We start from the raw sequence: 22,065 nt of genomic DNA, 5'->3' as shown, positions 1-22,065 counted from the left end.
ATTCGAGATTGACTTATGAGATGTATAATTATATACAATGATAGTGTCTGTAAAAAGCTTTACAACTCTATTTAATGTTGTAGCTGGAAAAATTGTGCAATCAGTGTAAAATTACACAAAAAACTACATTTAAATAAACATCTAGGTATATCAATTCATTCATCGAAAATGTATAAATACATTATTTACATATTATTGTCATTTTGTATGATGCTTAAGAAAATAAAAATAATACAATAGAATTATGTGTGGGATTACTACAACTAGTTATAGTGTGATTGAATAACAAAAATGTCGTTTTATCATCCCAGTTTTCATAGTTTGAATTTGATTGTGTATGAAAAATGAATTTAAAAAATAAACAAATATATAATAACAATTAAAAAATAGCAAACCGATGTCCATTATTTTTTTACTAAATAATATAATTTAATGTTACAGCTACCTATAAGCTGCAAAATTCTTATCGTTTTAAGAAAATTTAATATTGAATTAAAATAGTTTATGATGACAAAGGCAACGCTACTCTGGAAACATAATTTAAAAAAAACTGTCTTTTTTGGAGTTTATACAAGCTGCTACTGTGCTTAAAATTTTAAGGTCGTATATTATTAATGCATGGTATGCGTTGCGTAAACAAATGTAGGTATTCTGAAAGTTTGAAGCAATAATTTGTTAAAATAACATTATTTTCATTGGTTATTTTATACAAAAAATGGGTTCGATCAAAGTGATATATCATTCATTTGTATAAATATAAATAAAGAAATTGTTTAAAAATCACTAATATCTATTATCAAAAGAGTTTAATATTAATATACACACAATATAGCAGGCTTTTATTATTAATTGCACTGTATAAATTTGTATAAGTTTAACTATAATATTACAATAATTAACTATCAATAAAATTCTTAAAAATAACAGAAATTTGTGCATCAACATCTACAACTACAAAGTGTAAAATGATTTTTTGAATTACTTACTAAGATTTTTCGCCTAACACAATACGAGTAATTTTTAGTTCACCAATACTTTTTATCTATTTTTTAAATTAATGAGTACTCTATTATTGTTTGAAATAACAGCAGAACAAATTATTTGCTTTTGAAAAACTTTTGATTATTTTATTTAATGCTCGAGAATTTAACAAGAGGCCTTTTAGGCTCAACGCTAGGAATAACAGAACTGTACCTAATAAATCAAACATTGAAATAATTTCTTCAACTTGCTAATCAATTTATGAGTAAAAACTACCAAGACAATGTAGATTACTTTAGCTGTGGCAACACTTTCATTTGCCCGCTAATCTTAAAAGACGGTCAGCATAAAAACTTGCGACAGAAATTGGTTTCGCATTAATTTTTATCAACTATCTATAATTTTTATTATCTAATGTTGTGTAATTAGGCATTATAACATTGATTCTGTTAGTAAAAATAACCCTGAAGGCGCTAAATATTTAATATTAATAACTTTATTGAGCTAAGTATTACATAAAATATGTATATGCGAACTTATCTACACTCACACGCTGCTGATGTTTTATTAGAAATTAATTTATTATAAATATATACACTTAGAATATCAGGAATCTAATTTTACGAAGGGCCGTGATTTGTATGTTATTCAAACTCTGAAAGTTCCCCATGTAATAGTTTAGGTCGAAAAAGGGGGCGCCACCTTCTTCACTAGTTAACCTATCCTGTGTATTTTTACATACATATTATTTATCCTTTATAAGATGAATTAACTCAACATTATATAATGCGTTTATTCCGAAACAAATACGGCTGGTAAATACATAAATCACTAGTGAAATGTAAATTATAAAGAAATACCGCTATACGATTACAATAAAATTTGGTAGAGGCAAAAGCCTTTAACCCTGATGGAAAAATAATTAAAATACGTTCCTACCTACTTACATATAATTAATGTAGGCCATTGTGGTCAGATATGACTTACAGTAGATGGCTATGGTAAAAAAAATACTATAAAGGTGTCTTTTAACTTGTTTTATTGCTTTTTATATTTTTACTAAGTACCACTGTGTGATTATTGTTTTATCATGATTATGTTCAGATTCCAATACATTTTAAACCTTCTGAAGTGTCAGGCTCGGTGTCTGCGTAATAAGACACCAACTATAGGTCATATCTGATCTCAACCTTATTCTATGTAGACGAAATTATTGTCTTTCTTTATTCACTGAGTAACGTTACTCTACTTACACTTTACATTATGTAAACAGCCCAAAAAGTTAACAACTATTTATTGTCAATTAACGAAGTCCATTTTGAAAGCGAGTGAAGTATATAATTGTACATACTAAAGTTATTTTCGAAGAAGTTTTATTGTCCGACATTCCAAATTTCATAGTCTCTAAGAAAAAAGATTACACTAAGTAGTATATAACTTGTATTATTTATAAAAAGGGCTTACTAGGTATATAATATTTGTTATTGTCAAGCACACGACGAATACTTATTTGTAAATAAACAATTTCAATTCAGTTATTAGTTTTATTGTCGAAATTCCAATTTAATTAGGATTTACTTTGATTACTTAGGCGAATTTGAATCTACCTCAAAGAGCTAGAATCAGTTCCTTAAAAGTTATTTTTTCGATATTATTCACCTACATAAGATATATTCATTCATTTGTAGCAAACATAGATTCACACTACAAATATTTCATGAGCTGAATAAGTACAAAAAAAAATAGGTTGAAAATTGTTAGGTAGGTAGGTATATACTTTTGTTCCTAATAAATCAAGTCATTAGTCAAAGAGAACAAATTGTCATGTGACAATTACATTATGACAATATTTTTTAATACATATAGTACATTATAGTATATTGTGCAAGTAAAAACTTTTTACTTTTACCTATATCTTATTAACCGACTGCCAAAAAGGGTTGTTTTTTGGAATGTTATCCACAAAAGCTCAGCAGTATATGCACACAAGGACCTGTCAGAAACAGATTCTATATAGATATTTTTAGAGATATTTTTTAATATGATATGCCACAGAGTTACAGTGTTTGTCTGTTTTCCTTTATAAGCAACGATGTTTGCATCGAATGTTATTTTACGAATCTCTTAAGTTTATCTTGTACATGAAGTACTCAGTAGAGATATGTTGTTAAATATGTAATTTTTGTAACTATCATATGAAGGTACATAGGCATGATACTTTGAACGGACTTAAAGAGTTCAAAGGTAAAGGGGTTCTTAAATACAAGGTCTACTAGAAATTGTCAAAATCCTAAATTGTAAAAATGCACTTTCGCGCTCCACATCTGATATGAAATTGATATTATGTACGTAGATTGACATTATTTACCCATTTTCTTTACAAATACCTGTACAAACTGGCGAATTCCATACTCTTTACATTCTAAATTCGTCCAACAATATCACAATCCTAACTTGGATAAATCGACGCGAATATAATACGATTATTTATTTATTGTCGGTTCAAATGTAATATTAATCGAAAAACTTAAAATTACCATTGATAAAGTTGAACGAATGCTACATTTTTGAATGTGTATCATTTAACGACTTGTATATATCATGCCAATTTAAAATGTATACATATATAACTTATACAGATTATTCTATATAAAAATAACCAACAGTATAATAAGTTGTATAACTCTAAATACATAGTCAATACATAATTTGTTGAACAATTTAAAAGTGTAAAAATGTAATTTAGTATATAGTTTTTTTGCTTATCCTACATTATTGTCATTATTGACAGACATAAAATACAGATTAAAAATTTATTGTCTATGATTCGTTTTGAATACAGATTCAAAATTATTGTCTTCGTTACTTCATACGATTATTATTGTCATCAATTTCTGATTAAATCGTACTTATTCGCAACAATATTTAATTTTGGTATAAAAAAACCTGTAAAAGTAAGTATAGTGTTATGTTAGCGTCGATTCTCCCGGTCTCCGTCACATTACCTGCCCCTGTTGGCGAGGTGGCGGGCGGCGGCGAGCGCGAGCGGCGCCAGCGCCGACAGCGCGGGTGCGCCGGCCGCGTTGACGCGCTGCTTGTCGCCCGCGAGGGGGACCGGCGTGCCCGGGTCTACCACGTGGATCTTCCAGCCGAGGTTGTTGTGCGTGTAGCACTGGAATTGGAAGTAAGTAGGTAAGACTTTAGTAAGTTGGAAATTGAGTTGTGTTAGATTTATTGGGAGGGCAAAGATCAAGTTTTCTTGTCTCCGAACCCTACAAGAGTACTAAACTAACTTTATTTCTTAGGCCTATTTTCAGCGACAAGAGACGTTCGTCTTTCGTAAAACCTTAGTGATATCAAACTATTCCATTTAGAGAATTATCGTATAGATTTTCTTTATTTATACAATAGCCTCAATCTTTGCCTTTGCCCGCCGGTGGGACATTATGAGCTAGTAATAATAATATATGTGTTGTTTGAAATAACTTGTTTCACTCATAAGTGAAAAATACTCCACAAAAATCCTGTAGTCTCTTTCAACCCACCTGATAATACAGCAAGTCCGGAGTCTCATGTGCCACGGTCCAGTTGAGCACGGCAGGCTCTCCCTCGTTGCACTCCAGCTGCAGCGTGTTCATGTAGTCCTCGAACGTCTCCGAAGTGGCCGACTGGTCGATCGTCTTGTGTGTCCACTCGCAATAACGACCCACTGGGAAGTAAACATTGTATTGATTGAAAATATGTGGTGAATGCTACTAGTGCGAAAAGGTAGTCTTTATTTATTAAAGATCTTGATGATAAGGGTACTACGGCACCATCCAAGACGTTTAGGAGTTTACTTTCATGGTTTAAGAAGTTCATAGGTAATATTTTTGGATCAACCTTTGCTATTACGGGCATCCTACACCAAATCGAATTTAAATTGTAATGCCAGACAATGAAAGCCGTTATATCAAAATCACGAATAACCGAATGTTACGTGAGATATGCTGTACATAATGTAACCTAACTAAGCATCTGTAACAGTGGCGGCCCTAGGGGTGTGCGAACTGTGCCTTCGCACAGGGCCTCGCGCTTGGGGGGGCCTCGCGCTACAACCCACACTAATATAAAAAAAAATAATGAAAAATATATATCTGGTCCAAGAAGGTCTTTATTTCTAATTCATTCTGCATTTACTTAAACAATCAATTTTAAAAAATTCGCGCTCGCTACGCTCGCGCCTGTTCACTTGGTACTCGTATTACCTTTCCTTCTATCTTGATTAAAGTACTTTTATGTCCCAAAATTCAAAAATTTTCGCGCTCGCTACGCTCGCGACTTCACCTTCCACTGTTGTTTGTTATACAACTTTAGGTGCTTTAGTGACCCAAAGGTCAAAAATTTTTGCGCTCGCTACGCTCGCGGGTGCTTTACTTTCCATTTGTTTTATTTTTTTCATCCTTTTTTAGCCGAACCTAGAAGGTAGCGCCGCTTTTAAGTCCTTGAAGCGGGACTGAGAGGGGTGTCACCCCTCTCTTGTATTTTTGTCTTTACCTGATTACTTAATTCCTCAAAGTTAGAAAGAAATCCGCTCGCGGTTTTTTATTCATTTCTAATTTATTCTGCGCTTACTTTTTTAGTCCTCAATCTAACAAAAAGCTAGAGCACCGAAGTAGCAAAATAACTGACGCTCGCTTCAGTCACGGTTTCTTTTTATTTGTGCTTAATTCTGAGTTTTTGAGAGTCCTCAAACAAATAATTAGAAAATGCACTTTACGGTGCATATTTCTAAGCTGTTTAGGCGCTATTTGTAAGCGTTGGACTTTTGTATCCCAAAACTCAAAAAATTTCGCGCTCGCTGCGCTCGCAGCTGGTTCACTTTATAGTGGTTTTTTTTCGAACTTGTTTGAGTACTGTTGTGGTGAAAAACTCAAAAATTTCGCGCTTGCGCCTTTCACTTTGCATTGTTTTATTTTCTTATTTTTTTTGGAATCTTTGCGTCCCAAAATCTCGCGCTCGCTACACTCGCGGCTCCTTCACTTTACGGTCATTTTTTTTCAAACTTGTTTGGGTACTGTTGTGTTCCAAAACTCAAAAATTTCACGCTCGCTACGCTCGCGGCCTAATTAACCGGTTTTTGAAGACATGTTTGGGTTAATTTGTGTCCCAAACTTCTACACGATTTTTTTTACTCTGTGATGATATTTTGTCGTTTTTTTGGGGGGTGCTCAATAGGTAGTTCGCCCCGGGTGCCACCCGATGCTACGCCGCCACTGGTTGGGGTCGGCTTCCAGAATAACCGGATTCAGCTGAGTACCAGTGCTTTACAAGAAGCGACTGCCCTATCTAACCTCCTCAACCCAGTTACCCGGGCAACCCGATACCCCTTGGTGAGACTGGTGTCAGACTTACTGGATTCTGACTACCCGTAACGACTGCCAAGGATGATTGATGATCCTTTAAATATAAACTGTAGTAAAAATAAAATTTTATTAATTTGTTTAACTTGAGCTTTTCTCCTCAAACATGACGTTTAGCTAAATCAAAACACCAGCCTACTCTCGCAACACATACTTTTCACGTAGGACAAAGGGCCTCGCATAGACCTGCCGCACGTAGCCTCGCAATGGCTAGGGCCGCCGCTGATCTGTAATACCGTGTCTCTGCAAATCAAGATTCTGGTCAAAGAAATATTGAAAGTCGAATAGCCAAAATGGCCTTTTTAGTTGTAACTCACCAGCAGTAGGATAGGGATATCCCTCGTTGTCATAGGCAACTCCAGCAAACACGCGCTGTTTCCTCTGGTCTTCCTCCTTCTTCTGACCGAAACCTCCCTCTGAAGAGTCGCTGATGTAGAACGGGTGGAACCTAGAAACATATTCCAAATCGTTAGTTATAGAATCAGAGATGGAAATAGAAATCTGATGATGAGATTGTTAAAATAGATGTAGAAGTGTGATAACCCCGAAACGACTACCAATTATTATTTTACTTTACCCCAGAGAGCCAAAAAATAAACCAAGAAAAAAGGACTTGTAAATAAACTCTTGTTTTAGCCAGAATTCAAAATAAGTCCAACAGTCTACTCAGTACAAGAGGATGGCTCTTTGAAAACCGCGAGATAATCTAAAATTAAGTTTCAAGCACCATTCATTTATGCAATTGAGGTGATGATGACATTTCTTATGATGTCTAAGTATTCCCTATTCCTCCTTTCGTCCTTCTACCATATTTTAATTTTAATTGTTCAGAAAAAGACAACTATTTTTATGTTTCAGTTTTTGATCTCACTTTATATTCGTTATATAGTTTTATAAGCTTCTAATTGTCCACTTCTTACATTACAAAGTAAACAATATCTGACCTAGAGAAAAACTCAATGTATAAACTGTCATGTGATCACAACGTAGGTCCCCAAGATACAGGCAGCGCCTAGTTTGGGGACCACAGAACCTATGAAAATGTCTCCAATAGAGAAGTTACAGCGAACATTTGTAATAATTTACTTTAATTTTATAAACGTGACTCATTAATGTAACTGTGGATCAATAAACTTTATTATTATTATTAAAACCATATATAACTCACTTGGCAGGGTTGGTCCTGTCGTCTCCTCCCTCCACCATGAAGGTATAAGTCTTCCCGCGCTCCACATAGATCTCCGGGATGAGCTGGTCGTTGATATACCACGCGATGCCCCATGAAGGATGCCCTGGATTCAGAAACACAATTCTTTAGACAACTCAATACAAGTGTAGGACGTACTATATGCATTCATACAGATTTTGTCCAATAGGTAGTGCTAGAATGAAATAAACCAGGAATTTTTAAGTGGTCCAGAGAATAATTAAAGGGTTATAATTACCGTATGGAAGGAATCCCTTACTTATGTCATTGTCTGCATGAAACAAATAATTTGTAGAACTTTAATTATCTTGTTTAGTGTTCACGGTTGCGAAGATCACTTACCTTTTATGTTTATATGCGTATGTAATTATTGAAGTTCTGCAATAGTGATTGTCATGAATATTGTAGGAATCAATCGGCTTGAGCGGTAGCCTAGTGGCGTAAGTTAGGGTTAGTTAAAGTCGACACGAAAGAAGAAGAAGTTAAAGTTAGTTTACGTGTGGGTGAAATATAAGTTTAGGTTTACTCCAAGAAGATATATTTTGATATATGTACTCTGTTATGATGCTGAAGAATTTATTGTTCGCAATTGTGTCATCGGCAAATCGAATTAGATGGAGTAGTTTTAAGGGGTACCAGAGTGATTCTGCTGGTGGAAACAAGTAGTAAATATGTAGTTTTACCGCTAATCTCATTATTTGATTCCTCTTTTAAACGTTCTATTAGGTGGACTATGCATAGGTACGAAAAGTTGACGACTGGCTAGATTAGGTATGTGTGAGGTAGTGTTACAGCGGTACATACCAGTGATAGGCGTGTACCCGCGGGCGCCGCCGGCGGGCCCGATGCGCGCCGTCAGGTTGTGTGCACCCGCCACCACGCGCGCCGGCCAGGGGGCTGGACCTGATGAGTCCGTCTCCGCTAGCCCGATGCATGTGTTCTCGTTCTGTAGGGGGATATGGACTGATAAGAGGACTATTCAGATGAAGAAACGGGCCTAGTATCAGGACCTTTGTATGCGTAGATATTGCTAAAATAATAGGTCTCTCCTCATACAGAAAAGTAATGAGCGTTAGTCACCAGCAAATGTATTGTTGAAATCAGACTCTAAAGTCCAGATTTTCTTAATATGTTCCTTAACCTTTACTCAGTTTTTTGATGTCCTAGATTATGTACTTAGAAAATACATTGACGTAATATGTAACTTAGATAAGTTACATTGTTAGGTACTGCCTGATCTGGGATCAAACCAGCCCACTCATATTTAAGGCTGGTACTTTAACCACGCCACCAAGATTGAACGATTTCATACTTCCTTACCCTTAAATACTTTAGTAATAAAATAGAAATAAATAAACATACCTGAGCTCCAAAATCAAGTTGCACATCATTCCTGGTAGTATCCATGAAGGAGTGCGCATTGGCTTCATATCTAGAGTTGAGAGGTCCGAAGGCTGCGATGACAGACTGCGAGCGAGACGTGAGGATCTCCTTGTCTTTCATGGTCTCCTTGGCAGCCAGTGGACGGCGGTATGTTATGGTGGTGATACCGTTCTTCTGGTTGCCTGATACTATGGAAATAGAAAATATTGTTAAGGTGACTAGTGTGTGTAAGAACGGATTAGCTTATGGGTATATCAGAATAACAAATAAGAATCTTTTTTATCAGGGTTTTGGTAGTAATTTCCTTAGGAGACGGGCGAAACCGCTGGTGGAAGGCAGTGTAATAAATGGTAAAACCGGTACCTACCTACTATTTAGAGTTGGTATGTTACTTTGGAGTATAAACAATATTATTAATACTAATATTATCTATGCCGAAGTGACCAGTATCTTAGCAGGAGTGTTGTAGGTACTCCTATTTCAGAAATCATCATTGATCTTGCCCTTCTGAAACATATGCCCCAAATGTCAGGAAACCCAACCAACAACCCAACCCTGAGTTAAACTCACCCTTGTACATACCTTTTTGTATTATTCAAAACATTTGTGCATGCTATAAACTAAAAAAAAAGGTGTTAACAAAGTAGGTATAAGAGTCAAATTACCAAGCTGTGCATCATTGGTGCCGCCGATCCTCTGGTCGGGACAGACGCCGCGCTCGCCGTCGCACTGCGCCAGGTGGCTGATGCTGTAGTCCGACACGCGGGGCTGGTTCACCCTGGAGGGAAAGAAGGCGGGTTACAATAGAAACTTTGTTCAAAACAAAAGAAAACTTGCCCTGGAGAAGTGACTGAGGTATTGTAACAGGCTATTTTATGCAAGATAAAAATTTAAAAGAGAGTCACAACTAATGCCTGAAACTGCTGGAACTGAATTGCCCAAAGAAAAGGAAACAGGACTGATCCATAGGTACGAGTAAATTGGTCATAATTGACACACAGTTTTGGTCTCAACTGACGTCTGGATCAGAATGTCTTCAGTGGAAGTAATGTAAATAATCGGGTACTTACCTTGATTTCTCCGTGGCAAATTTAGGATTTAGCTCGGCGACTTGGTTAAAGAATAATATCATTTTAGCCAATGAACCACACCGGCTTTACATTGGTTTATACTAGCTTTCGAAATAAAATATTATGTAGTAATGAAAATCACATGACAAACGTTCCTTTTGTGATCATCACAAACAAACTTCTATCACATCTTTCTATTGTTCCATCTAGTCATCAATCAACAAGTTGCTTCACCCAGTCTTCTCTTACCTGGTATCCCAATAAGCGACGACCACATCAGCCCCCAGCATTGCGGGTCTACCTTCAGCGCCGGAGATGCCGAACGCCATGTACTGTTCCTTGCGGAGACGCGCCGACAACGTTATCTGAACTTGGTCTCCCTGGAAGCAGGTGGAAATATTAGATATGGGATAAATTGGAGGGCTGTTGGGAGTTATTGGAATTTCGTGAATTGAGTTTTGAAAGTAGTATTGTTGCATTAATATTGCGTTTTTGTAAACATCTGGGGCTTGGAAAGGGTACCTATTTTTTATGTTATTAAGAGGCGTTTCTGTTGAAATTGAGACTCCCTTGGAGGAATGTGTAGTATATAGTTTTGTATATAAGAGGATATCTACGAGAATCTAGGGCGAGATGTTTAAAAATGTTCTTCTGGTCTACACAAATTCGCAAAATTGCAACCACAGTGCACGAATATTTGGCAACAGCCATACCCCCAAAAATCTTGTCTGCCAAATATGGGTTTCCTTTTAGGTGGTATTTATTTATGCATAGCGTTTAAATATGTTTGGGACATTCTCATTTTAATGTGGTAATATAGGACATCAGTAGGCAATTTTTACATGAACAATAATATTTTACCTTCAAAGATCTCTGGATACCCGCTTGAATGAAAACATTAACGGACTAAATTATTATAATTAAAATGGAGTACACAATTAAGTACTTATATAACATGAATGAGACCTTATTTGTAGTCATATTCTTTTGAATGTATCACCTCTATCTGTCGTCCACAATTCCCTCCGAAGCAATATGAATTAATTTATAAATTATGGAACCCAAAACTGAATTAATTTGGCAGATTGATCTGAGTTATTTAGCAGATCGGCTACAAAAAAAAAATATGACCACTGAATTTATGAGGCGAAACTTACCATTCCTGAAAACTAGAACTGATTTAGATAGCAACACGTTTGTTTTCCCAATAAATAAAATACAAAATACACAGTAAAACCAACATCAGGGGTAAGATTTTGAAGAGCAATGGATGGCTTGATGGATGAATGAGTGATGGAAATTAATGGGCGTCATGACTCCATCCATCCTCCAATCTCCGAGCCTTTTCCCAATCATGTTGGGGTCGGCTTGACTTTGGATGGGAATGGGCGCCATGACTGTCGTAAGTAATTTTTCAAAATTTCATTTTTAAGATGGTAAATCATCAGAAGACCCTTATGACAAAAGAATGACAGATTTTCACTGACTTCCCATCACCCACCCTTTTTTTTGTCGCTGGGTAAGAGATGCTATTACGCATGCCCTTCCCATCGGGGGACGGGAGAGGGGTATGTGGGGCTCCCCGGTACAAACGTTCCTAGTATAGGTAGGTACCCACTAAAATCCCATCACCCACCCTGCCCACCCAGTTCCTTCTGGAGCCGTCTGTGAACCAGGACCACAGTAACTCTCTCGAATGATCCCGCAGCCCCTCATCAGCATGAAAGACAAGTATCTGATGCAACTATGTATCCCAGACAACAGAAGTCAGCAAAATGTTCATATCTAACAATTTTGAAGTCTTCATGATGCAGAGGTATTTTAATCTTCGACTATAGAATATCGACTATGTGATAAACAATTGGCACTCATCATCCGAGCCTATTCCCCAACTATGTCGGGCTTCCAGTCTACCCGGATGTAGCTGAGTACCAGTGCTTTACAAGAACAAACAATTGGCACTCTAGTTACTAAATAAGTTAGCTATGTAAATAAGGTATTCACCTGTATTTCCCAGCGCACTTGCAGTCTTTTGTCAAGTATTTCCTTACAGTTGTTGGTGGCGCTGAAGGGCGACTGAGAGGTCGTTGAACTCGTCTGTAACATTCACACACGTGAGCAAAACATACAAGGATAGTTATATACCAACTCCCAAAGAAAGCCCTGTGAATACCATTTTTTTGAATGTGAGTTATGTGCATAGCTAAATCAATATTTTCACCGTCGCGTTTGAAAATAATTCAGCATGTCATATTAAGCTGAATCAAAATGAAAAGATCTAGAATTTATGGAAAAGTGGAAAAAAGTAGGCATACTTCACATTATAAGTGCAATCGTTAGTTTCGAAAACTTTATTTATAACATGTTAGTTAACAATTAAATGATATAACCGAAAAATATGCTTTACCCAATAAAATGTTATAAAATAAAAAGCAAAATTAAAAATATAAATAAATACTTACCGGGTTATACCACCAAGCAGGCTGTAAGTTACATTAACCGAATCCAGGGTAAGCAGAGAGGAGAGAAACACATAACATCACGGTTAAGATATAACAAGAGTTTATTAAGTACAAATAACAATAACAATTCATAGAGTTAGTCAGTCTTTTTAAGTTTACGAACCAGGAACCTTTCAGAATTTTGTAAAATATTTTTTTTAAGTGTCTTGGGATTTTAATATATGGCTGTTTGTTTATCGATAAAAAAGTTGTCGATATTTTTCAATTTTGCAAACAAATTATCATAGACTTCTAAAGGGCTTGTAGGACCTTAGGCAAGCAGTGGTGCTATAGTAAGTATTTTATTATTGGAATTGGTCACTTATATAATAGGTATTACATAAGTAACACGGTCAATTACCACTGCAAGTATGACTTATGGTTCCTAGTTCGTAAACAAATTCAAAAGCCAGTGAACCAATCCAGTGAGAACCACCGGGGCACAACACTAGGTTTGTGTTCACTGGCTTTCACAGTCAGTCTCTGAGGTTTAGCAGGTCGTTTCCTGGATGGCTTGCGTTTACCCTGCAATGATGGGGAATAAAATATATAAAGAACATGGTTAATAATGAAAAATGTGGGTTAGAATCCGGGCAAGCTGTTAGTAAAATGAGTTTTGGATTAATACACATAAAAAACATATACACACAGAAAAACATCAGTACATAAATAACCCCTTGTTTAGCCTACCCAGCGTTTTTGGAAACGTCGTGTGTTCAGCTCATCGCGTAACAAACCAACCAATTTTAAAAGAAATTGGTCTCTCAGATTTTTCACACACCGATTTTTCCAGCTTTCTCATAGAATTTTCCAAACGTCCAATCATCTAACTTCATCCCATATCACCATTCTCAGCGTTTATCGTCATCATTGGTCTTTACGCAAGACTGTTAAAACCGCAGCAATGGTTTGCTTTGGCACTTGCGCTTAAAGCTAACAAACTCATCACCCTTCACACAACCACCCTCCATTTCCCAACTCACAGTGATCTTAGTCTGTCCGAGAGCCGGTGGCACATCCAAGTCCTTAGGAATGTAGACATGTCCGAAGTTGTGTCGATACTCCACGCACCAGACGGCCAGCCAGTCGATGTCGTATGCCGTCAGCTTGCCGGGGAGTTGGATCTCGATGTCCTCGCCCTGGTATCCTCGTAGGGGGTGGAGGGAACCCATCTCGTTGGGGACCTGGAAGATTGAAGGAAATTCTTAGTAGTGGTCCAATATGTAATAGCGTCCAAGGCAGATTTCGGCCACGGCGGCTATTCTCATATAAGGAGATCAGCCAGCGGCGCAGAATATATTATAGTGCACAAGCATTTGCGGATACACAAGTGCACTCACTATTCCTTCACTCTCTTAGCAATATGTAATGGGTCTATGTATAAAACAGGTAGTTTAGAGCATGGTAGAGAAAAATATGCTGCTCTGACCCTGTAAGGGCAGGGGGAGGATGATGATAATTGGATTAGAAGTTAACCATTAAATGTGTGGGTGTATATGCCGATGGTTTAAGACTATAACAAATAGGTATCCTGACGTGTTGGGAGATGGAGTATTGAAGACACATAAGTAGGTTGGTCAATCCATGTTATAGTATTATATGTCCAGACTATAATATGTTAAGATACATGCAGTAAAATAAATTGCAAGATTTACTTGATGAACAACTCTCAAAGCATTACTTTCTGAATACATTTTATGCACTAGATACATATGATACCAACAAAACTAAAACCCTCACCTTAGTTCCAAAAGGATTAGGCTCCGACCCATTGCCAACCCAGAAGTATGCATCAGGCCCAGCCCCGTCATAGTGCAGATTCGGTATATAGAAGGTCTTGGCATCCAGGACACTGATGTTCCCTGATCTCAGGCCGTGGGCCAATCGCTTGAACTCCGGTAGGACTCGGGGCCGGGGAGGATCCAGCCCAGGAGGTATGAATACGTCTCCGAAGTTCACCTGCAATGTGGAAATGGTTGTCATTAGCAGGTGATGTTGTACTTATTGGCCCACTGTGTCTGGTTGTCAGCTGGTCGTCAGCTTGACGTATCCAAGGGAACTTTTGGAGAAGGAATTACTGAACGAGATCACTGGTACAACTATTTATGAAATTCCCGCACCCGGATTAAAAGTAGGCTACTTATTTGTAATTCTGATACAAGAGGTATTACTTCTGCCAAGTTGCATTAAAACCTGCTCAGTCGTTTGCGCCTGCGAAGTACATACAGACACATGCAGTCATAATCTTTTGCCTTTACCTATAATATTATTAACCAAATTACAAAACTCAAGAACAATAAGAAACATAAAAACAACAACAACAACAACAAAAAAACAGTTCTCGCTAACATTTACATAAAATGCATATTCATTACGTAAGCACAAACAAACATGTTTACCTACCTATCTATCTACATAAATAGTAGTAGTATTGTATAGAATGCAGTGATAGTACTCTACGCTACATTTACAACTTGCGTAGGAGGCAGCCGTAACCGGTAAAACTGACGTACAATAAGTGCTTCTAGGAACTTTTCCATATAAAAATAAACGGGTTCATTAATTTCTTTGCAATATTTTAATAAAAGCTTATTAGTAATTTCGGTCTACTCATATTGATATTGAGCTTATTTTAAACGTTTCTAGGAAGAAAAGCATATCATATAAATAAACTAAATGTAAATCTGTATTTGTTTCAGGATGTAATTAAATCACCTTTGGCAGTTATTTAAAAAGTATCTCTATGTAGAAATACTCTTTCCATGAATCGATGTTCAACAGAAATGCAAGAAATGGCAGGAGGATAATATCAATCTTTGTCAATTACTATCAATTTGCCGACCTCCTTGTTACTCGCACAATTCAAAATATAAAATCCTATTCTTGTCAAATTAACATCAAGCGAACGCATCCATTGATGCTGAAGGCGACCAATAGCGTGTCGCGAATCCAGCAATGGCGGCCAAACGTCATATTTTGGCGCGAAAGTTGTAAGCATGCGCGCCAAAAGCAATCGATATTTTGTTTCGGTTGTTACTTGCGGGTGTAGCCGTTTTTGCGTATATTAGGCGGTAATCATTTGGAGTATGTAACTATATACGTATGATGGAATACTGCTATGGCCGAAAATTTTGAAAAAAAAAAATGGCATTAGTACCTAATAACAAAAATATAATATTGCATAAAATATACGAAGTTTTTTAAGGATTTAAGAAATCTTTAACAGTTGACTAAAGCATTATTTTCCCTTATAAATACTTTAAAGTCTTACAGCCTTACTTATAAAATAATAAGTTATACTTAAAGGGTGTTTAAGAAAAAATCTTACTTATAAACGTGGCTGAAATAAATCATTTTCTTAGCAATGTCTTAAATGAGCTGTCAAATTAAGTAGCCTCACACCCTTGTTTAACCGGCTAATTAGCAAAATGGCTGGATTCTTACCAGCTGATTTTTCATTTCCGGTTTATTGACAGTTCAACTTTTTAATTTTATATTTTACGGATGCCATTGTTGCCATTACACAACGTTTTCATGACAAATATTTTTTTAAGCTACCAACATTCCTGTAGTGTTGAGAAATTAGTATGTTTTTATGCCATTATCTGTTCATTACTTAAGACATGCTTAAGCAACGTTTATAGGTCAAAATAATTTAATCACTACTTACGGCTTTGGGTAGTAATTAGTTAAAACAATGATTAGAAGATGATTAGCTGATTTTTATAAGTAAGGCTGGTAATTTAGAAACCATAGTTGAACCCAACCCAAATATTCCAGTCCAATTATTGATGGGTCGATCCATTCATGGCATGGGTTCGATGACTTCATGAACTCAATATCAGCAAATATAATATGGCGAAGTTACAAGAAAATAAGCGAATTTGGGAAGAAGAATTTATCTATTTATTGGGCGGAATAAAATGTTCGTCATAACAGTTAATGATGGATTAAAGGTGAAAGAAAACATCTCGAGGAAACCTGCACCTTAAAGTCTGAAATCACCAACCCGCATTGAGCAAGCGTGGTAATTAACGCTCATACCTTCTCCGTTTGAGAGGAGGACTGTGCCCAGCAGTGGGACGATAAAAAGGCACAAAAATAAGTAAAAATAAAAGCTATAGATGGACTTACAGTGAATCTTCGGCACCAGACACTGATCCACTTGATGTCCCGCAGTCGTTTACCCCCCGGCAGCTTCAGGAGTATGTCTGAGTTACTGTGAGCCGTCAGGATTGGGGGGTCTCTGGAAATGAAGAAGGATATTATCAGCACCTTTGCAAAAAGATCTAAAGAGACTGAAGTGATTGTGTGTTTGCTTGGACGAGCTATAATTAATTACAGGACCAATTTGAAATACACATACGCACATACATACATAATTTTGTTAAGATCTCCCTACGGATAGTCGCAAAAAAAATTAAGAATTTGAAATATTCTTAAAGTGTTAGACAGCCTATTTATTGATGAAGTCAAATCTCAGCACAGTCACCCCATATACAGCAAAAAATATATTACAAGAACCTTTATAAAACTCAAAGACTACATCCTTTTGAAGAAGAGCAAATTGTAAGCCGCTGTAGAATAAACGAGGAATAGTTTACTCTCGTTAGAGACTGTAGGACACAGAGGAGTGCTATGTCCTACATGAACAGCGATTTGTTAGCAAACGACCTTTTGTTACGTTTTACAAGTCCCACGCTATGTGGAGCTCTTTATTTTCTTCGCACGCTGAAATTGCATCGTCTTAATAATATGTCTTTTGTGAGAACTTGGTGAACATTACTCATAGTCATAATTTATTGTTCCGAATTAGTATTATATTGGCTGTCTACTCTACACAGAAAGAATTTTCAAATAAGACCAGTGGTTCCTGAGATAATTGCAAGCAAACTCAAAAAACTCTTTTGCTTTATAATATCAACAAATATAGATTAACAACTTTAAAATTGATTTGATTCACGATCCGACTAAGAATTTTTGATATCAAAGGTTGTCAGATAACCACAAAAAAATCTAAACTTACAGATCAGACGACATACAAAAGACACAGAAAAATCGATCACTACAAAAAAAAAGCAAAAGGACAAAAAAACAGACAAAAAAAAGAAAAGAAAATCCTTGATTTCCTTAACGATTGTGGCAGCGTGACGAGGGAGGTGTGTCCCAGTTAGGGCGCCATTACGTCTCCCTACAATCATCTTTATTTAATTACAAAACAATTTTAGTATTGTGTTATTCATATTTTTACGACGCTACCCTCAAATTAGGCGACGTTTTGTACTTCGTTCCATCCCCTAAGATATATTTAGGATGTTTTAATGGGGTGCCGGGAAATGAGATATTTGAATAGCTTTGTGTTGTTTTATTTATTGTTGTTAATTTTTACGGAAATTAGATATTTTTCTCAATGTTTTATTATTAAAAATAGTCGCTTTATTTACAAGTTAAACGTACATACATAGTAGTAGCATGGATAAAGATAATGTATGTAAGCCACAAACTAAGAGGTTTTCAATTCATGACCCCTTTTTTCACCAATTACTTTAAAATACTAAAAGGATGATAATTGCAGATTACAATTTAGATAGTAAGACTTTTCAAATTCACTTGCAAACCGGCAGAAAGCTAAAAGTTTCAATGAAGTAAAGTTCCTCTGTACCCAAAAATCTAGGTTCATGACCGAAAGGTTTTTGACTCTAGACTCACAACGTAGAAGATAATCGTTACTTCTATAACATGTGACAGTTAACGGGTCACAACAGCGCTTTGACACGATTTTATTGATTTTAAAGTCGTTACCACTCGCCATATACTGTACATACCTAGTTTACTAGAACTTGTTCCGTTATTAGTAGATACGGGTTTTTAAAATACTGGCGTGAAATATCATATGGAAATCCATATCTATACTACTAATATTTTTCTATGAAAGCGTCTCAGCGTCTCACGATTTGAAAAAAAATCTGAGTGTGCAAAGTTCTAGTTCACTAGTTCCTACGGGATGCGGGTGAAACCGCTGGTGGTCAAATATTTTCAGTTTAAATCTAGTGAGTAACCAAATCATTTCATGTTTAATTTTCCTTCAATTTTATACGGAAAAATACCTATTTTGTCTTTGTTAGTTAGCAACAATTCTTAGCTAACAACACCACACCAAAGCGCACTACAATTGAGGAAAAAAAGGCAACACTTAACTTAATTAATTTAAACTTATTTAAATAAAAAGGCTGGGAATACTTTAGTCCTCAACAAGGAAGGTTGGGGGATCGCAAAACGTATTTATTTCGCTTTCGTTCCTTGAATACTAAGCTAAGACTTGGGGACTTGAGACGAATGTGACGCATTTCGATGAATAAAGGGGGAAAGGCGGAAGGGGACAATGACAGAGAATGTTATTAACAAGTGAAGGGAAATACGACAATATGCTAATGGATGTTACAATTTTGAATGTAATCTTTTGGGCGTTGAATGAATGATGATCGCTTGAAATTGCGGATGCTGAATAAGTGTTGCTGGATCCATTCCACGTTACATGTTGGGATGTAGAATACTTTAGTCACTGGTCTCATTGAATAAATTAATGTAATTAGAGTTAATAATAATGGCGTCCAGACCCGTTGTCGGCTACAGCGGCAATTCTCTCTGAGGAGATCAGCCAACTGCGCAGGACATATAGTGCTGACACTAATGCACTCTCTATTCCCTCATAACATTCTATCCCTATGACATATCTACTAACGAATGAATGCAATTTTCATAGAAATACCAATAAACATGAAAAGAATATCACAACCAATCTAAACATGAAACTAATGAATACATACAAATAAAGGAAATATGACAAAGCTTTGTTAGCTCAATAAACATAGTCAGAGCTGTTTCTAGGAATTGAATATTTTACAATTTTATTGATACTTTCAAACAATATTGATGTTGAATTCTGGTAATTTGATTTTCTTTGTGTATTTCCTGGTAATGAAGACCCTCAACATACATACCTATATCTAGTCCATATCTATTTGAATATCCACTTGTGGGAATAAGAATTTCCAAGTTAGACAAAACTCTCGTCCATCAGAAAAGTCATATTCTTGGTTTTCGGTAACCTAGCCTTTGCCCAACAATATTGGGCTTGGCTTCTAGTCTAACTGTATACAGCTGAGTACTAATGTTTTACATGAATATCTGACCTCTTCAACTTGTTCCCTACTAATGTTTCCTTTCGTGATAGTTTAATCATCAAAACATACCCAGTGTAATGGGAATATCAGTATCTATCATGGGTTCGTAGCAAATAACCAAAAACCTTATTCATCATCCAGATATCGAACCCCATAACCTACCATTTCCACCTTCCTACCATTTCCCGTGTGATCAACCGTACCAAGTTACCAGGCGCCCAGAAACTTAAGCAGGTTCGCAACAGCCGTCTATGAACCGATCGAATCCCTGACCTTTCTATTGAGAACTTTGCCAATGAAGCAAACTCAGCCGTTATACAATAGGTGTGTCAGTGTGTTTGTCACCAGGTGGACAAGTTGGGTAACTGACAATCAAATTACATGTAGAAAGTCGATGTTTTGTCAAGGACGTGTTTTTCGTAGTGTCTACTTAGCATAGAAATGGTTTGACAGAAGTTTGATTTACGTATTATGATTTTAAGTCTACGTGCCGTAACAGAGTATTTTCTTCTTTGGCATCGAGTTTAATCTTTTAATATTCAGAACTTGGTCTTCGTGCATACTGATAGGTACTCTTCATGTAAAAACAGCTGGTGGTAACTGGATTTTCATGCAGCATGGCTAGAAACACTCGCTATTAAACAAAAAAATAAAACTAAACGACAACAGAGTGCTTAGTGCGAGTTTTCGTGAATTTTTTTACGGACTCACATGAGAGCGCGTATACTAAGATTTGTATGGAACAAAAACAGCTCCACCTAGTGTCAAAAATTGGAACCTGTTTTTGTTCCATACAAACAGTGTTGCCAACAGTTGTAGAAGCTTACCACCAGAGTCAACTTTTAAAACCACCAGAAAACCACTAACAAAAATTTATCCCACACTTAAAATCACCAAATTCACCACTAAAAAAATATTGTTTATATTTTATTGTAACCTAAAACAATTTAATCATCCAAAGATGTAACTCGGCAACGATAGAAAATTAAAACAGACAAAGCATTACATCTGTTTAGCAATTCATCCGATCCGATCCGAATCCTTCACAAATTATAATCGGCGTAGTAGTTTCACAAATTGTTTAGTTACGCATTTGACCAATGAATGAGTAATTAATTATATAGTAGTCGTTCACCTTTTTGTTTTGTAGATGCTTTTTTGACATTCCGTGAGACTTCAAATCTCCATAGTAACTCCTTAAAGTTGTACCACAAAACTTACATTTCGCTACTTGACCCGCAGTACTTTCAACATTTCGCCACTAAATAGGGGACTTAAACCACCAGTATTAGTGGAAAATCCACTAAGTTGGCAACACTGCATACAAATCTTAGTATACGCGCTCTCATGTGAGTCCGTAAAAAAATTCACGAAAACTCGCACTAAGCACTCAGTACTGCGATTCTATAAAACTCGATCAACAACTCGCATTTCACTTCGATTCGAAATGTCATTTCATACTTTAGGGGAGGTAGGGGAGGGATGGGCACTTTTTCACAATTTATTGCATAAAAAATCAGATTTTACAGATCATTATCAACTTTTATTGCCATTTCTTATATTCGGCTAGATATAATGAAAGAGCTTTCCTAAAAATTACAATCAGTTTCAACATTACGAGATATTTAAACGGTTTAAATAAAACCGTCGACACGTCAAAATTTTGTTTAGTCTGACATGCTTTAGTTGGTACTTACGTAGTGTTTAAAGTTACTTTTTGCTTTTTATAGGGTTTATCTTTTATAACATTTTGTCATAATAATTGCGTACTTTTTTGGGTCGGGGTTTTTTTTAAATTTATAATTTTATTTTATTTCATGGTTTTTTAAAGGAGCTCCTTAATTTTTCCTTCTTTTTATGATGGGTTCGCTATAATATGCGATCTCAGCCAAAGGAAGCTGTTTAACAATCCTCATGACAAACTGGCTCTGGGAGAATTGCACAGATTGAGAAACAATAAAGATGGACCTTTGTTGATCCAGGGTTATATACCATTCTAGGGTTTCATCCGCCACATCCCATTTCCAGCATTAGGTTCTCGTCACTTAGAAACATGAAGAAAACTAGTCAAGACAAATTAAACGAGCCCAAACTCGATGGGTTTACTAAAAGGCAGTTCAGGGTTACGTCTCCTATCTTCGTGTCCTAACAGCAGACCAGCTCAGTGGTTCCAGAAGACATTAGTATTTCAAATTTTAGATCCCACATATGCTTGCAAGTAAACTGAGCGTGTAACATTCCTATCACACCTAACAAACGAGCTGATGACCTTGAAGACCTGAATCGATTTCCACCAAACATAGCTAAGAACACTCCCGAATGACATTCCTTTTAAAC

At 36.3% G+C, this 22,065-nt stretch overlaps 1 protein-coding gene across 6 annotated transcripts in view; it reads right to left on the bottom strand.

The window, feature by feature from the left end:
- Window positions 1-2,135: 2,135 nt before the first annotated feature.
- The window catches only part of LOC110376021 (uncharacterized protein), a 71,305-nt gene continuing 51,375 nt past the window's right edge, over window positions 2,136-22,065 (bottom strand). For 3 of the 6 annotated variants that reach the window (XM_064040241.1, XM_064040240.1, XM_064040242.1), the window contains exons 4-17: window positions 16,679-16,790; window positions 14,285-14,503; window positions 13,528-13,728; window positions 12,506-12,526; window positions 12,048-12,140; window positions 10,293-10,423; window positions 9,639-9,751; window positions 8,953-9,161; window positions 8,395-8,536; window positions 7,829-7,861; window positions 7,552-7,675; window positions 6,701-6,831; window positions 4,527-4,690; window positions 2,136-4,153 (exon numbers count right to left, since the gene is read on the bottom strand). In XM_064040241.1, the coding sequence (XP_063896311.1) occupies window positions 3,983-4,153; window positions 4,527-4,690; window positions 6,701-6,831; window positions 7,552-7,675; window positions 7,829-7,861; window positions 8,395-8,536; window positions 8,953-9,161; window positions 9,639-9,751; window positions 10,293-10,423; window positions 12,048-12,140; window positions 12,506-12,526; window positions 13,528-13,728; window positions 14,285-14,503; window positions 16,679-16,790 (1,864 nt within the window). In that variant the 3' untranslated portion in view covers window positions 2,136-3,982. The remainder of the gene's footprint in view (window positions 4,154-4,526; window positions 4,691-6,700; window positions 6,832-7,551; window positions 7,676-7,828; window positions 7,862-8,394; window positions 8,537-8,952; window positions 9,162-9,638; window positions 9,752-10,292; window positions 10,424-12,047; window positions 12,141-12,505; window positions 12,527-13,527; window positions 13,729-14,284; window positions 14,504-16,678; window positions 16,791-22,065) is intronic. The other 3 variants (XM_064040245.1, XM_064040243.1, XM_064040246.1) reach the window with 3 other exon arrangements.

This window comes from Helicoverpa armigera, chromosome 21 (assembly GCF_030705265.1).
Source record: "Helicoverpa armigera isolate CAAS_96S chromosome 21, ASM3070526v1, whole genome shotgun sequence".
Taxonomy (NCBI): Eukaryota; Metazoa; Arthropoda; class Insecta; order Lepidoptera; family Noctuidae; genus Helicoverpa; species Helicoverpa armigera.
Note: the sequence above shows the minus strand (reverse complement) of the source record. Positions and strands in the feature narration are given on the sequence as shown.